The sequence below is a fragment of the Ceratotherium simum genome, chromosome 4, assembly GCF_057802395.1.
Source record: "Ceratotherium simum simum isolate JZ-2026a chromosome 4, ASM5780239v1, whole genome shotgun sequence".
Taxonomy (NCBI): Eukaryota; Metazoa; Chordata; class Mammalia; order Perissodactyla; family Rhinocerotidae; genus Ceratotherium; species Ceratotherium simum.
Window position 1 is genome coordinate 42,412 of NC_141903.1, and position 15,915 is coordinate 58,326.

The window sequence follows — 15,915 nt, forward strand, 5'->3', positions numbered from 1 at the left end:
CCATAGCCAAGAAGTGGAAGCAACCTAAGTGTCCCTCGACTGATGACTGGATCAAGAAAAGGTGGTATATATATACACAATGGAATACTACTCAGCCATAAAAAAAGACAACATCGTCCCATTTGCAACAACACGGATGGGCCTGGAGGGTATTATGTTAAATGAAGTAAGCCAGAAAGAGAAAGACAAACACTGTATGAGCTCACTCATATGTGGAATATAAACCAACAGATGGACAGAGAAAACTGTACTGTGGTTACCAGGGGCAATGGGGGTGGGGGGGGGGCGCAAGGGATGAAGGGAGACATATATATGGTGATGGACAAACAAAAACGTACAACCCAAAATTTCACAATGTTAAAAACTATTAAAACATCAATAAAAAAAAAAGACAAAACTGAAGAAAAAGAAAAAAAAGAGGACAAGATTACCAACCTTACAGAAACAAAAAGGATTATAAACAAATACTATGAATAATAGTACACAAATTAGATAACTTAGATGAAATACACAAATTACTAGAAAAACACAAACTACAAAAATGACTCAAGATAATCTGAATAAAGCTATAATAAGTGAAGAGATTGAATCAGTAATCCACAAACTATGCACAAAGAAAAGCCCAGGCCTAAATGGTTTCACCGCTGAAATCTACCAAACACTCAAGGAAGAATTAATACCAATTCTTCCAAAAAAAAAAAAAAAAAGAGGAAGAAACACTTTCCAACACATTTTATGGGGCTAATATTACCCTGATGCCAAAATCAGACAAAGATGTCACAAGAAAGCAAAACTACAGGGGCCAGCCTGGTGGCGTAGAGATTAAGTTTGCACGCTCCACTGTGGCGGCCCAGGGTTCACAGGTTTGGATCCCGGGTATGGACTGATGTACCGCTTGTCAAGCCATGCTATGGCGGTGTCCCATATAAAAATAAATAAATAGAGGAAGATGGGCACGGATGTTACCCCAAGGCCAATCTTCCTCCGCAAGAAGAGGAAGATTGGCAACGGATGTTAGCTCAGGGCTAATCTTCCTCACCAAAAAAAAAGAAAACAAAACTGCAGACTAATATCTCTTACGAACATGGATGTAAAAGTCCTCAACAAAATACTAGCAAACTGAATCTAGCAATATATAAAAAGAATTATACACCATGACCAAGTGGGATTTATCCTAGGGATGCAAAGTTGGTTTAACATCCAAAAATAATTAATGTAATACATCATACAAATAGAATGAAAAACAAAAAATCACAAGACCATCTCAGCAGATGTAGGAAAAAGCATTTGACAAAATCCAACACGCTTTCACGATTTAAAAAAAAACTCAATAAACTAGGAACAGAAGGGAAGTTCCTCAATATAAAGGGCATCTACAAAAAATCTCCAGTTAACATCATACTTAATGGTGACATACTGGATGGTTTCCCTTTAAGATTAGGAACAAGACAAAGATTTCCACTCTTGCCATTTCTATTCTAAATTGTAGCGGAGGTTCTAACCAGGGCAATCAGGCAAGAAAAAGAAATAAAAGGCATCTATATTGGAAAGGAGGAGGTAAAACTATCTCTATTTGCATGAAGTGATCCTGTATATAGAAAATCCTAAGGAATCTACCAAAAAACTATTAGAATTAATAAATGAGTTCAGCAAGGTTGCAGGATACAAGATCAATATACAAAACCCAATTGAATTTCTATACATTTGCATTGAAAAACCCAAAAGTAAAATTAAGAAAACAATTCCATTCACAATAGTATCCAAAACCAGGAATAAATTAACCAAAGAAATGCAAAACTTATACTCTGAAGTTGATTCTAAATTCATACGGAATTCTAAGGCAACAAGCTACGACTAAGAAAACAATTCTGAAAAAGAAGAATAAATAGTGTAAGACTCATACTTCCCAATTGCAAAAGTCACTACAAAGCAACAGTTGTCAAGACAGTGTGGTACTGGTACAAGGACAAACATACAGATCAATGGAACAGAACTGAAAGACCAGAAATAAACCTATACACCTATGGTCAACTGATTTTTCACAAGGGTGCCAATGGTGCTGTGACAATTGAATAGCTATATGCAAAAGAATGACGTTAGACCCTAACCTTATCCCATAAGCAAAAGTTTACTCAAAATGGATCATACACTTAAATTTAAGAGCTAAAACTATAAAACACTTAGAAGAACACACAGGCAGAAATCTTCATGACCTTGTATTTGGCAATGGACTCTTAGATCTGACACCAAAAGCAGAAGCAACTAAATAAATGAATAAATAAGTTAAACTTCATCATCAAAATTAAGGAACATGAGAAATGTAAAGTTCCTGCTTTAAAATTTCATCAGGGGCAAGCAACTAATTCAAATGGAATGCAGTCATCTAAAGGACATCTTTTTAATGAGAAATGCTATTACTAAAGGAGACTTGGGCTGTTTTAAATGATATTTAGCCCAAAGCAACAAGGGAGGTATTTCAGCAGGTGACTGCTTCCATTCCCATCTATAAATTCTTCCCCAGTGACTCAGTGCCCTTGCCTGATCAGTATTTTATGTTGATGACAAATCTCGCACACAACTCACTTATCATTGCTTGAAAAACTTACAAGAAGTGCTACTGTTTAACAAAACTGAAAAAATACATTTTGTCCTTTATGGAAAATAAGGAAGAAAGTATCAGGAAAGGAAAGAATAATTTAGCCCAAATACTTGGTAAGAAACAGGAATACAAAAACAAATAACCAGAAATTGCTAGTATATGTATCAGCCATCTCAGAAAGAAGAAACAGGCCACTTTACTTCCTTTAAGGCCTGAGGTTTTTCTCTCTGCCCTTTTCCGACACCCTCCATCGTGTGGTCTCTAAGCAGCCCTACTGCGAGCAGCTGTAGACGCCAATTCGTGGTTCACTGAGGAGTCAATTGAGTCTTAAACCAAGGCAACAACAGCTGCAAACAATACTTGGCTCTGGTGCAAATATTTTCAAAGGTAGACTAAAGTTTCAACTGTTATTTTACATAAACAAAACCCCAAACCATAACCTTCCGTCAAGTCACAAAACAAAATAACACGCGGCCGGAGTTTAATTCATTGCGTAGCGACACTTCTCAGCTTGTTGCCGCTGTTTAGACAGGCTTTCACGACTTTACCTTGACCAACGACTTCCTTCACTAGATGAAAAACTAGCTTCCGAAGCGATTTTGTTAGTTGTCTTTGTCTTGAATGTACCGCTGCCAATATTCAAACCTGTGAGAAGCACAAACATGGAGAGGGAGTGTCAGCCACCACGCAGCAGCGAGTGAAGAAGAGGGCTCACAATAACTTTGGTGAAACAAATGTCAACAGGGGAAGATGCTGCTCAAGCCACAGAAGGCAGGGAGCTTCTGAGGCAAGGAACATGTTGATAGAACTCTGAAAGGAAGTGGAGCGTTTTCCGGTGATACTTAGAAGCCACAAAAAATAAAAAATAAAATCATTCGAAGAGCTCTATTCCAAATGACCACAATGCACATGTGAGCACATGGGTCTCTACTACAGCACCATGCACTGGATAATTCACCTTGTTATAACACATGGGCAGCAAGGGATCATCAAAATAATGGGTGCTGGGAACCAGGTCTCAGAAATAACTGACACCGCTGGATGACAGTTACCCACCCCACCCACCCTTAAGCCCTCTGCCAAATCCTCTGTTTTTCCATCTCCCAGGAGAGACTGAATCTCCATTGAAAACCATCAAGGCCACTCTTTAACCAGCCTGAAAAAGTTGATGGGGAAGATGCACAATCCACCTCTTTCCTGGAGCCAGGGGAACCAGACTGTTCCCATGATGCTATCAGCGTGCAGGGCAATCCTTGACCTCTGCCCCCTGGGTGACTTCAGCCTTGGATGTTTCTGCTTCAAGTCTGATTCTTAACTGGCAGTCACCTGAGATCACGGATAGAGAGTGCATGGGTGTCTCTGCAAAAGGCATTTGCTGAGTTTCTATCCTGTAACCTGCTTGCCTGCATGTAACCTCTGCAGCCAAGCCATTCTCTTAACAATGTGTCCGTGCTCAGCCTGAAGAGGGTTTCCATGTGCTTAACAGCATAAGGCCTTTTCAGACATGGAAAGGAAGGCGCAAGGTTGCAGTGGCTTTCCTTAGTGACAGGTCCAGAGGCAGAGACCTAACACATCTGATGCAGAAAGTAACTGAAACATGCACTGCTTCTTCAATAGTCAGATTTGGGGTGGCTCCTGAGTTCAGGGTGCCCATCCTCACCATTACCTGTAACAGCAGTAGCGGGGTACGCTAACCACAGGGTACGTGGCTTCCGTTTCCCTCCACCCTGCCAGCCTGCCTCCTGCTTCCCTTTGGAGCTCAGAGTAGTCCCCAGGATCAGAGTGAGAGCGAGAGAGTGAGAGCGAGAGTGAAAAGTATTGTGTGACCACACTAAACTAAACGCCAGAGGCCGTATCTGACCTCAGAGACGGCTGACACCACCAGAAGGACTTCTATGATCCCAACGCAGGAAAATGTGGAATCTTGCAAAGCACATACTGTAAATTTGAGTGTGGAGTGAGGGAACTGAATCTAGGGGTGCTTGATTATACAACCTATAAAGTATCACTTCACTTATGAATAAATTAATAAACAAATACATTAATCATTAGTATATTAATAGTACCAACATTTTTTTGTGTGTATGAGGAAGATGAGCCCTGAGCTGACATCCATGCTAATCCTCCTCTTTTTGCTGAGGAAAACCGGCTCTGAGCTAACATCTATTGCCAATCCTCCTCCTTTTTTTTCCCCCAAAGCCCCAGTAGATAGTTGTATGTCATAGTTGCGCATCCTTCTAGTTGCTGTATGTGGGATGCGGCCTCAGCATGGCCGGAGAAGTGGTGCGTCGGTGTGCGCCCGGGATGTGAACCGGGCCGCCAGTAGCGGAGCACGCGCACTTAACCGCTAAGCCGTGAGGCCGGCCCCCAACATTTTTGATATACATCCAAGGGACTACAACTTACGTCAAATTTACTCATCCTTTGAACTTGTCCAATTAACTATCCATATAAAATAAACTTACCAAACACAGATGTGTGGAGTCACCTTCCAACCACGCGTGTCTGCTAACTGGCTGTAAGGCTCCGAGGGAGGTGCTACTCTCTTGTCGCCTCCTTTTGTGAAATGAGGGGGTTGGATAAATACTTTCTAAATCTCTCTGGATTCTAATTCTGTGACTCAAATGGAAGAAAGTGGTGAAAAGCAAACGGTTAAGGGCTCACGAGTGCTACATCTTTCCAAAGTGATGAAGCCCTCCATCGGGGCAGAGGCCCTGCTTCATACCTCAGCCAACTACAATGTCTCACATTCGCGGAGTTCACATAACACCCAGCACCACCGCGGCCAGCAGTCGCTGAGGGCTGCTCTCTAACAGGCCCTGTGCTGGGCATTTCGCCTGCAGTGGCTCACTGAATCCTCAAAACAACCAAAATAACAGAATTTTGCAGCAACCAATTCTAACACTAATATTATCTAGGAAATAGCTCTCTGAAGACAGGCAGCTAAGTCTAATGCACCACATGTCCCTCGAAAAAATGCCTGTCTGATATAGACATCTTTGAGACAATTGGGAAATCTGGATATGGCCTGGGAATTATGTGATGTTAAGAGATCACTGTTCATTCTGATGGGTGAAATTATGGAATGGTGGTTTATGTAAGGATAAGGAAGTGACTAAGGTGTACTTCCTTCTGTATGAATCCATTTACTTTCACAAAGGGAGCTGAAGTGACATACTAAAAAAAGGTGTAATAAAATAAAAACCAATGAAAATAATAAAAATGCAATAAAGTATACGAAAACAAAGAAAATTACAATTAAAACAAAAATCCTAGATTGAAGGAACTACATTTAAGCTTAAAATTTAGCTTTCCTGGGATTTACAGTCTTTTCATTTAAAAAACCCAAAGTTTTCCAACATTCTGGTGAGGGAAAATAGCCCAGGATGATGTTCCCCATTGATGATTAAGAAACTGGAAGATGTGGGAAAAGAAAGAATTTGGGGTGTCTCCTGTGGTACTTAGCGACAAGTTACTATCATGACATGCCAGGTATAATCCAAGGGCCTGTAAGGACCATCGCCATGCCAGGGCTGGCACATATCCAGGAGGGAAGACTCTTCCAAACTCTTGTTTGTTAAGGACTGAAAAAGTACTGGCTGATTCTGATCCAGTGATAGCTTATTACAAAGCAAACTCCAGAAACTTTCAAAGAATGACCACCCTTCCCTGAGCACAGCACTAGCTGCTGCCTTGGGTCACCTAGACACTGGCTGTGAGTGCTGAATCTGCTCACTTACCTGACAGCTGTGATGCAGAAGCATCTGCCTTTTGGAACCTGTCTTCAGTTTGATTTGTATTATCCTGAAGGGTAGGCCACTTCAGCAGCTGGTAGGCTTTTGTTTCTACAGATTTAAAAAAAGGCACAGATAACTGGATATCCACATGCAAAAGAATGAAGTTGGACCCTTACCTTATACCATACACAAAATCAACTCAAAAAGGGTTAAAGACTTAAACATAAGACTGAAAACTATTAAATTCCCAGAAGCAAACATAGGAGAAAAGCTTCAGGACATTGGTTTTGGCAACAATTTCTTGGATATGACACCAAAAGCACAGTCAACAAAATTAAAAATAGACACACAGGACTATCTCAAACTTAACTTTTGCATGTCAAAGGAAACAATCAGCAGAGTGAAAAGGCAGCCTACACCATGGGAGAAAATAACTGAAATCATATATTTGAAAAGGGGTCAATATCCAGAATATATAAGGAACTTCTACCACTTGACAACAACAACAAAAATCGAATACCCCAATGAAAAATGGGCAAAGTGCTTGAATAGACATTTCTCCATATACAAATGGTCAATAAGCACATGAAAAGATGCTCAAAATCACTAATCACCAGGGAAACGTAAATCAAAACCACAATGAGATATCACCTCACACCCATCAGGATGACCACTATCAAAAGAACAGAAAATCAGCGTTGTGGAGGATGTGGACAAATCGGAACTCTTGTGCACTCCTGGTGGGTGTAGCTATTAGGGAAAACAGTATGGAGCTTCCTCAACAAATTAAAAATAGAATTACTATATGATCCAGCAATCCACTCTGGGTATATATCCAAAAGAACTAAAAACAGGATCTCAAAGAGTTATTGGCACACCCTTGTTCATCACAGCATTTTCCACAATGGCCAAGAGGTGGAAGCAACCCAAATGTCCATCAATAGTTGAATGGATAAAGAAAATGTGGCATATACATACAATGGAATATTATGCAGCCTTTGAAAAGAAGGAAATCCTGTCACATACTACAGTGTGGATGAACCCTGAGGACCTTATACTAAGCGAAATAAGCCAGTCACAAGAGGCCAAGTACTGTATGATTCCACTCATATGAAGTAACAAAAGTGGTCAAAATCATAGAAACAGAAAGTGGAAAGGTGGTTATTAAGGGCTGGGAAGAAGGGGGAGGGAGTATTAGTGTTTAGTGGGTATAGTGTTTCAGTATTGCAAGATGAAAAAGTTCTAGAGATCTGTTGCACAACAATGTGAATATACTTAACACTACTGAGCTGCACACTTAAAAACAGTTAAGATGGTAAATGTAAAGTTATGTATTTTTTACCACAATTAAAATAAAAAGTAGAATTTGTCCATGACAATTCAGGTTTCTGCCTGTTGTCCCAGCATAATAATTAATAGAGTTGTCTTTTGTTAATCAAAAGTTTCCTAATTTAGACAATAAATTATATGGTCACGCTACTTAAGAGACATATGAACCAAATGCAATGCAATGGCACAGTTTGGCTACTCATCAAAAAAAATCAACTGAAAAGATATTTGCTTGGCTCCTGACTGAACACTGATTGGATATATGATATTGCTAAATTGTTATTAACTGCTTTAGGTGTGAAAAAAATACACAGAAATACTGAATTTTCTACTACCTAGAAACAAGTTTCTTGAATTCCTCCTACGATGTTAACACTTTTCAAATGCATGCAAATTAGTTTTTTGAACTGTCCCTTTTTAGAAACTCTGAAAACAAACAAACAAAAAACAATTTAGTTGAACCCAGGTTTCAAGACTCGAAGTCAAGTTGTATGAATTTATTTGAGGTGGCCAAATTCCAGTCATTATTTTGAGTGGGTCTGTGGATAGGTTCAACTCACAGTAAAATGGTTTCTCTCCATTCCAGGCCTTGCAGAAGCGGCTACAGGAATGAATCAGAAGACACATAACTGACTTCCTTGGTTGGTCAGCTGGTCCTCTGGAGCACTTGCTGCCCTGGCTCTCAGGTTTGCACATTTGAGTGTGGGGTCTCTGGGCTGAGTGAGGGGCGGGAAGGTCAGGAAGGGGAGGCGGCAGCAGGATGAGCTTGGAGACCCACCACTGAGAAAATCTAACCAGGCTCATCGTAGGGACAGAGAAGAGCATCTGCAGGGAGCAAAGCCAGATGCCCCAGAGGGGTCAGCAGCAGCCTGGTCACCCACAGGACATTCTTACCCTGCAGGACTGTTAACAGTGTCTGCTGTAAGTTAAAGTGGGGAAGACTGTTGGGAAAAACAATAAATAATGATCACGTAAAGAACCTGAGAGACACAACTTTCCCATTACCTCAAGTCTCAAGGATGCCTGGATGCAACAGAGGCTGGAGAAATAGAGTTTTAGCACAGACATAACAAAACTGCATCCACGTCCACACCTCCAACGTGGCCACAAACAAAAGGACTCCTGCTGTCAGCACCGGAGGCTGGCAATCACTGCTTTCCTGCTTTTGCTGGTTCAATTTAAGAACTTAACCATGAGCCCCTTATTACTGGATTAAAACTACCGTCACACTGACGAATAAAAATGTAACTTATCTTGCCCTACTGAGAATCAATCAAGATAAAAATAAGTACTTAAAATGAGCATCATATTTTGAAATATTAAATGCTATATAGTTAAAATATGTACAGATCAGGGACTCAACTCTGAAAATAATAAATCCTAAGGCAACACTTTTTAACATTGCTGGATTGTGATATTAGTTGGGCAAACCTGAACTAGTATTTTGACAAATTTAATAAAGAAAACACCAGATGTCATGCATGCAGAAGGGGAAAGTACTGTTTTGCATAACTTCTGTATATGTGTTGGGTACTGGCCTGGGACAGAAAGTGTTTCTTGCTGTAGATTAGTCCCACTGTCCTAGGACAGCATCATAACACTCTCCTGTCAGTCCTACTACCTATATTACTTCAGATTTGTGGTAAGGTACTTTTGGGAGAGGAGAAATATCAATAAAATCAAAGAATTCTAAAAAGGTAAGGAATCACTGTAAAAGAGGTAAAAATGTTCTGTTTTGTTTTTATTCTATAAAGATCAACCAAAAAGTTTTTCAGCTTTTAGGATATAAGTCCAGATCATAATGACCATATGCTATTTCTGCACTCAATTATACTTACTTGGTCAAGGAAAAGAGAGCAAAGATAAAAGTTAAAAAAAAAAAAAGAATAGGAAAAGAAAAAAAGAGTAGCTTCTTGGTAAACAAAGGCCCCTGGCAGCTGGAAGCTGGAGTTAGGCTTTCCTCTCATCTATTGTTGTGAGGTAAATCATCTGACTCCAGTGAGCTGGCTCTCCCGCTCCTCAGAAAACACGTGCCTTTTATTTTTAGGAGAAGATTTTCGTGAAAAATATAAAGCTAGTAGTTGTGAGTTAATTTCACATTTGGGAGGATTAAGTATTCTGTCCAAATATAGGACAGTACGGATATTATCACTGGTCTGAGTCTAGCAAGGGAGGAATGTGAAGTGAATTCACATTAGCAGCAAGGGACCATTTTACCACTCTGGAAAAGAAAGGCCGTTTCCATGTTCCACACACTTTCCATTCTGGTTTCCTTCTCTTCCTTCCTCTTATTCTTTTTTTTTAATTGAAGTATAATCGACATACAGCATTATATTAGTTTCAGGTGTGCAACGTAATGATTCAATATTTGTACATATTGCGAAATGATCACCACGGTTAGTTAACATCAGTCACCATACATAGTTACAAAGTATCTTTTCTTGTGGGTGAGGAATTGTAGGATCTACCCTTCCCTTGCTTCTTGAAGGACTTGGACTCTGTAACTGGCCTTTCCCTTCAAGGCTGCCCTGAGTCTGCTTTCAACCGTACACAGTTTTGGAGGGATGTAGCTCGTCTCTCCAGTCTCGTTCTCCCAGAGCCCACCCCCCTTCCCAGCCATAGCTCCTTACTGGTATTTGATCTTTAAACCTTCTGTAGCCCTTCTCTAAGCGGAAAGTCAGTGAAGCTCACCTGGACAATTTTTATCTGGGACGTAGCCGCCCTGACCTAAGTAATAGAGGGTTGGCAAAATCAAGCTGAGGACTGCTGGGCACATGGCCTGCTCCCATCCCCGATGCATGCTTCCTCGTGTGGTTTAAGGGCAAAGTGAAGTTTAAAAGGTGAAAGGATTAAGTGTATTCACTTGGAGGAAGAAACACTAACTGAGGCAGGACCAAGACACCAAACCAGCCAGAGGGGTTGGAGCAGGCGGCAGGTGCTGCTGTCTAACAGGAGGTCTGTGTCGGGCAGCAGATGCTCAGAGCTGTGGTCATTCTCCCATGGCATGTATCACACCCTCAGTCACCCCTGTTTTAGTCAGAAGAGCTGCACAAAACATTTGAAGGACTGGGAAACAACCCAAAAAGGAAAAACAAAATTAAGGTTTGGTTAAAAAATAACAATGAGAGGATAAAGGCTACATAGCCTGCGTAGAAACAAGGGAAGAGGGTTTTTTTTTTTTTTTTAAATTTTTTATTTATTTATTTTTCCCCTAAAGCCCCAGGCGATAGTTGTATGTCATAGTTGCACATTCTTCTAGTTGCTGTATGTGGGACGCGGCCTCAGCATGGCCGGAGAAGCAGTGCGTCGGTGCGCGCCCGGGATCCGAACCCGGGCTGCCTGCATCGGAGCGCACGCACTTAACCGCTAAGCCACGGGGCCGGCCCGGGAAGAGGGTTTAAGCACAGAAATTGCATAGATTGGACAGGGCAGGATTATAAATGCAGATGCTCTGGGGCCAAGCAGGTAGCACAGAGAAGTGAGTCTGGCCAGCTGGAGAGCACATGCCTGGCCAGGGGGACAGCTGTTCTCCGGCTACAGCCAACTGCTGCCAGGTGGGAAAGTGGGCCTAGTCTTGCCAGACTTCTGCCTTTCTTAAAAAAAAAAATACAACACTGCACAGGCCAAACAGAACACACTGGAAACCTCGAAACTAGATGGTGGTGAGCAATTTTTTCTGTGTTCCCTAAAAGTGGCACAAGAACACTCAGAGAAAAACTTCAGCCAAGGGATATAAGCTAGATGTTAGCAAAAGCTTTCGTAGTTTACAGAGCTGAGAGACCCCGGAACACATTATCAAGGCAGGCTGCAACAGCTGTGTGGAGGTTTTTAAGTAGCTGTTTGTATCAAATAGACCAGGTTTCAGACTCTTTGGAGGCAAGAGTCTACTTTTTGCTAGGGGTACTCAAACAATTCAGACCTCCTCCTGGAAAAGCCTAGAAGTCTTGGCCAGGACGCCAACTTCATAAGTCAAGTAGGCAAAGCTACGGGCACGAAGTTTCTGGTAACTCAGGCCCAGGCTTTCCTAGAAGGAAGAAGGATAGTGAAGAATCAAGCAGTTAAAAGCTGCACTGTATTGCCCTGCAAATTTATAGTTACGAAATGAATGAACGAACAAAAGAGCAAAAGTAACAAGTCTAGAGATTCAAATCAGCCTGCTATAGACAAGTGGGGGCCAAGTTCCTCCAGTTCCAAGGAGAAAAGACTTGAGTCTTCTCAACTGCAAGTAAACCCTAAGTCTGCAAATTCGAGGACTAGGTAGCCCCTCAAGGCTTTACTTTCCAGCCTGTGACTTAGAACTCCAGAGAAACATTTCCGCTCATTAATCATGTCAAACTCTCAGAAAATTATTGAGTAGTGCGTATAATTAGATAAAACAAATATTTCTAAAGAATACAATTATTGTCAATTAGAATGTTCTGGTACACACAGAAACAAATATATATGCATGCTCAAGCTTTCAGTTCTGGATCTCTCAGTCAAGCATCTATTATACACTCAAATCTGTGTCAAGATTTAATTTAAAAAGTAGAAAATATTGCAATTTAAAACATAAAATAAAGGAGTCCAGGGGGTTAAAATCCATCCTTGGCTATTAATTCCAGACTGATGACACAAAGAGATAAATATGTTTTTCCCTACTTTGTTACATAAGCCAGCCAAACCCAATCATCTATCTTCCCACAAAGTGGTGAAGAATCACTGAGATTGTTTTTTTTTTTTTTGATATGCATTTCGTGTCTAGAAAACGGAAACAGCCAAAGAAGGAAAGCAAAAACATGCTGAATAAAGGGAGATAGGAGAGAGATGATGTTGAGGAGGGAAGAAAAAGCCTCAACTTCTTATCTTTTATTCTCTTTTATATGCAAATGTACACCTGCTAAAATACTTCTAAATCTAGAAATAAAAAGAAAAAGAAAATATCTGATGAACAAGTGCTTTTAACAACTCATTACAAGAACCAGAGAGAGGCAGGGTTCACCAGCCCCTAGGGGTGTCTCCAGGCAGAGAATCTGCCCCTGGCTTGCTCAGAAATCCCTAATGAAAGAAAGAAAAGTTGGGCCCGGAAAAGGAGTAACAAAGGGAGATGCAAACAATACCATCACTACAAATAGAAAAACAACCTTAAACCAACAAAGAACTGGGCATCTTTGAGTAAGGAAGGGGAATTACTATTCCTATAGGAAGTATGTAGAAATTTAAAAATTAAATTTGAAAAGTATTTTCTGTCCACTGAGTTTCCCAGTGCTGTTACTTTTCACATATTTCTACACCCATGCAAATTTTTTTCCACACTGTTACTAGATGTGTTGCTGATGCAGCAAACATAGTCATTTTTGTAAAATAAAATAAAAATTGTGACATATATTTCTAAAATTAATTCTAAAGATAAATATTATCACTGAAAATTCAGAAGTCATTTGTCTAGTAATCTGCTCAAATGAAAACAAGAAAATATTAGGATATGGGTGCCTTCACAATTCTGAAAATACAGAAAACTCATCTATATTTAGGATTTTTTTCAAAGGCCATAAGTCAATGTGAACCTGAGATACATAGGTTGGATCCATGACCAGAATCACTTTTCATGTCCAGACTTTCTGCAATAAACTCCACTCCCCCAGTGTCGTGGGCCTGTAAATCTATTGCCAAGGTTTCTCTGTGCTCTCAGAGACTGATGATGTACAGAGAAGAGAAACTCCTACTTCACATGAGTTGCCTGGAGCTGCTTCAGAAAATAAATATTTAGGGGCCAGCCCTATGGCATAGTGGTTAAGTTCGGCATGCTCCGCTTCGGCAGCCTGGGTTCGCAGGCTCGGATCCTGGGTACCAACCTATACAACTTGTCAGCCATGCTGTGGCGGCGACCCACATACAAAATAGAGGAAGACTGGCACAGATGTTATCCTAGGGCTAGCCTTCCTCAAGCGAAAACAAGAGGAAGATTGGCAACAGATGTTAGCTCAGGGTGAATCTTCCTCAGTTAAAAAAAAAAATTTACATCACATTCTTAATTTCTACGGAGTAATTCAACAATTACACTTGAAAATAAACGTCAGGCTTGTAACTGAACTTTAACGAATGTTCCAAAACTGAACTGAACAGTCCTGCTGGTATTACTTCATATGTAAATTTATAACCATAGTGCCTGCCACTTAACATTGTTCAGCCATGGGAGGGGAATTTTTAACTCTCCAAGTCATGCAATCTTGAACTTTTCAAAGATTGAGTAATCTTGATCAGGAAGCTATATTTTATTGGCATAATTAAATATTTTTAAAAACAATATTTTTAGCAATTTGCATTCAATGATTTATATAATGAGAAGAATCAGAAATAAAGACAATGATATTATCATTAGCATTATAGTAGGGTCAGGAATAATCAATGTATAAGATGAACTAGATGTTAGAAATGTAAAATATGAAGAAATCTCTCTTCACCCCCTACAGTGGGGCGGCGTTTCTCGGTGGCTGAGCTGCGGCGTTTCTCACTGGCTGAGCTGCGGCGTTTCTCGGTGGCTGAGCTGCGGCGTTTCTCGGTGGCTGAGCTGCGGCGTTTCTCGGTGGCTGAGCTGCGGCGTTTCTCGGTGGCTGAGCTGCGGCGTTTCTCACTGGCTGAGCTGCGGCGTTTCTCGGTGGCTGAGCTGCGGCGTTTCTCGGTGGCTGAGCTGGGCGTTTCTCGGTGGCTGAGCTGCGGCGTTTCTCGGTGGCTGAGCTGGGCGTTTCTCGGTGGCTGAGCTGGGCGTTTCTCACTGGCTGAGCTGCGGCGTTTCTCGGTGGCTGAGCTGCGGCGTTTCTCGGTGGCTGAGCTGCGGCGTTTCTCACTGGCTGAGCTGCGGCGTTTCTCGGTGGCTGAGCTGCGGCGTTTCTCGGTGTCTGAGCTGCGGCGTTTCTCGATGGCTGAGCTGCGGCGTTTCTCGATGGCTGAGCTGCGACGTGTTTCGTTGGTTGAGCTGTGATGTTTCTCATTGGCTAGGATGTTGTCAGGTGGAAAAAGAAATCTTGCTTCAGTAATAAAGCAGTTTTACTTCGTGTCCAAGACACAAGTCTCTGTCACTTCCTGTTTGGTGTAATTGACAATACGTGAGAGGGTGTGAGAGCTCCCACTACAGGCCTTCCTGACTCCAATTTAGTTAAGGTTTCTTTTATCAATTTCTGCAGTAGAGAATACGTAATTTTTAAATCATGAGTTTAACATATTTCTAATTCGATTTAACTTTACAGTGGTTTTTTGCTTAATTTTCTTTGATTTTATATTAATCTCTTACATGTTATACTAAAAATATTGCCTCTGAATAGCAATTCATTTACTTAATGATATTCTCCTTCAGTGTATATAAAAAATTACACCCAGAAGAGTCGCTGTCTTTACGTAGCAATCCCGCTTCTGGAAATATACTCTGAATGTAAACCTCCCAAAATACAAGACCACATCTACACACGATGGTTATTCACAGAAGCATTATTTCCAACAGCAAAAGAAGAGAAACAACTCAAACGTCCTTCAGTAGGAAACCAGCTGAATTAGCAATATACTTAGTTTTAAAGTCACGTGAAAGCATTCTTTTTCAAACTCTGTTGTAGTCATGTTTCCAATTTACATGCAAATTCGGTTCATTGAGTTATTTGTTTTCCATTTTGAGGATTGTGGTTGTATTTTTAAGATATGGTTCCGAAGTCAAAACTGTATAATGAGCCATATTTAGGGAATTCTAAATTCAATTCCTGTCTCCTCTTCTCAATTATTGTCCTACCCTTCTTGGTTACCGTTTGTATTCGTTTTATCCTTTCAGCGTTTCTTTTGCAAATATAAGAAAATAGGTGTGTGTATATGTAAAAATATACATATGCAAAATATATATGTGTATATATGTACATATATTTATATATATGTATTATATAAAATACATTTGTATTTTACATACAATTACATACAATACATATACATATAAAATGCAAATGTATATACATTTATATGTATACATATACATATGTATATATCCTGGCCTTTCCCTTCTTTTAAAAAGGAATCATTCCATACACTTTTGTATCTTGATGTTTTTCTCCTTATATTTATTGGGGATAATTATCTCTATAACTACCTAGAGATCTTATCACTTTTTAATGGCTGCATGATTCTTCACTAGGTGAATATCCCATAGTTTATTCAACCAGTTCCCTATTGATGTTCATTTGTGTTGTTTCTACTCCTTTGCTGTTATAAATAATGTCACAGTGAATAGTCTTA

The 15,915-nt window shown here is 40.4% G+C and overlaps 1 protein-coding gene across 6 annotated transcripts in view; it reads right to left on the reverse strand.

Moving 5' to 3' along the window:
• Positions 1 to 301: 301 nt before the first annotated feature.
• Positions 302 to 15,915, reverse strand: part of LOC147917167 (uncharacterized) — a 38,267-nt gene continuing 22,653 nt past the window's right edge. For 2 of the 6 annotated variants that reach the window (XR_015551853.1, XR_015551852.1), the window contains exons 3-4: positions 6,340 to 14,789; positions 302 to 3,244 (exon numbers count right to left, since the gene is read on the reverse strand). Coding sequence is in view for 2 of the 6 variants with exons in the window: in XM_087429167.1 (XP_087285293.1) it covers positions 14,074 to 14,639 (566 nt within the window). In the remaining 4 variants the exon portion in view is untranslated. Of the gene's footprint in view, positions 3,245 to 6,339; positions 14,823 to 15,915 lie in introns of those variants that run through there. The other 4 variants (XM_087429167.1, XM_087429168.1, XR_015551854.1 and 1 more) reach the window with 3 other exon arrangements.